Here is a 1990-nt window from a genome sequence, read left to right on the forward strand (position 1 = left end):
CCAGGGCAGGCAGCCACAAGAGGGCCAAACCTTCCCTGGGTATCCCCTCAAAGCTCCCAGTGGCAGCTGCTTCCCATACGTGCTCTGGGGGTGAGTGGGTACCCTGCTTAGCCCCTCTGAGCTTGGAGGGTCTCACAGTTGCCTGGTTGGCACCCTGTGGCATAGGGCTTCTGTCCTAACCGAAGGCATCTTTGCCTCCCTTGGCCTGTTTGCTGGTTCTGACCCAGGACCCACTCCTGCTGCCAGCATGGTGGTCAGCAGCCCCGCTTCGGGAACCCACTGACCGGGGTGCTGTCTTGGCCCCGAAGCTGGCTAAAGCCATGGACAGGTTTTGTGTGGATTGTGTTGCAATCACGCGCACGGGCTGGGCGCTCCTTGAGAGCTTCCTAAACATGGTTGTCTCTTCTTTCTCCACTCTGGTGTTCACCGTGGGGCCTCCTTGGCCCCAGGTCTTTCCATAGAACAGTGCCTAACGGAATTTTCTCAGGCAGGGAGTGAGGTCTGGGTCTGGTTTTGCTGGAATTTCTGGGAAATGTACAGGAACAAAAAGCTGTTGATTCCTACCTGCGGCTGTTAGTGGGCTGGTTTTCCTCCCGTGTGCATGTCGCCAGCCTGCCGGCCCTGCCAGCCCCACCCCCCACCCCACAGAAGGGGCATTCATCCCTGCAATGTGTTCTGACCCTAGGGCAGACCCATGGGCCACCCACCCCACCTACCACCCCCAAGACGGACCTGCACCAAGGGGGCAAGCAAGAGCTGAAGCTGGAAGGCCGCCGCCTGGTGGACAGTGGGCGCCAGAACATCGACTTCAGTAACGTGGACATCTCAGAGCTGAGCAGTGAGGTCATTGGCAACATGGACACCTTCGACGTCCACGAGTTTGACCAGTACCTGCCCCTCAACGGCCACTCGGCCCTGCCCACAGAGCCGGGCCAGCCTTCCACCTCTGGCTCTTACGGGGGTGCCTCCTACTCACACTCCGGGTCCGCGGGCATTGGAGCATCCCCCGTGTGGGCCCACAAGGGAGCCCCATCGGCCTCCGCATCACCCACCGAAGCAGGTCCCCCTCGGCCCCACATCAAGACGGAGCAGCTGAGCCCTGGCCACTACGGCGACCAGTCCCACAGCTCTCCAGGCCGTACCGACTACAGCTCCTACAGCGCCCAGGCCAATGTCACCACGGCCGCCTCGGCTGCAGCTGCCAACTCCTTCACCAGCTCACAGTGTGACTACACCGACCTGCAGGCCCCCAACTACTACAACCCATACGCTGGCTACCCGTCCAGCCTCTACCAGTATCCCTACTTCCACTCATCCCGCCGGCCCTATACCTCACCGCTGCTCAGCAGCCTCTCTGTGCCACCTGCCCACAGCCCCCCCAGTAACTGGGACCAGCCCGTGTATACCACCCTGACCAGACCCTGAAGGCACCATGGTTGAGTGGAGGGGGCCGGCGTGGGCAGAGGAGAACTTTATCTCTGAAAAGACAGAGCCTCTGAGGTCTCCCCGGAGGTGTTGGCCAGCGAGGTGAGAAGAGGCAGCCGTGTGTGCCCAGCTCTATCAAGTGCCTGCTGACGTGTGCAGGAGACCCACCGAGCCCCTTCGCTGTGCGTCCGGATCTCCGAAATCTGTTAATGGACAAAGCCCTCTTGCCCTCCTCTCTCTTTGTGGTGACTGGCAACTTCGAAACGAAGGATGGCCGTTTGGTCCCTCTTCTGTGCAGACACCAGCGCCTGATGGAGCCATGGTACAAAGGACAAAAGGAGGGAAGAGGGTCTCCAGGCCCCCTTCGTTCTGAGGTCCTGGCCATCTCAGCACCAAGAACTCCCAGGACCAATGGATGATAATTCCGCGGCGAAAGGGCACGCCCGCAGCCTTGGTGGGGATGCGTTCGCAGAAGCAGTTGGGCAGGGATGCATCCGCAGGGGCACCGTGGCGGGGATGCGTCTGCAGGAGCGTCTCTGGGGACCAGCTTGTTAGCTCCGAGGTG

At 61.1% G+C, this 1990-nt stretch overlaps 1 protein-coding gene across 1 annotated transcript in view; it reads left to right on the forward strand.

Moving 5' to 3' along the window:
• Positions 1-1984, forward strand: part of SOX8 (SRY-box 8) — a 4046-nt gene extending 2062 nt beyond the window's left edge. Inside the window, 1 exon segment of the mRNA XM_006766208.2 lies at positions 500-1984. Coding sequence (XP_006766271.2) covers positions 500-1425 — 926 coding nt within the window. The 3' untranslated portion in view covers positions 1426-1984.
• The last annotated feature ends 6 nt before the right edge of the window (positions 1985-1990 follow it).

Source organism: Myotis davidii, unplaced genomic scaffold, assembly GCF_000327345.1.
Source record: "Myotis davidii unplaced genomic scaffold, ASM32734v1 scaffold100, whole genome shotgun sequence".
Lineage (NCBI taxonomy): Eukaryota > Metazoa > Chordata > Mammalia > Chiroptera > Vespertilionidae > Myotis > Myotis davidii.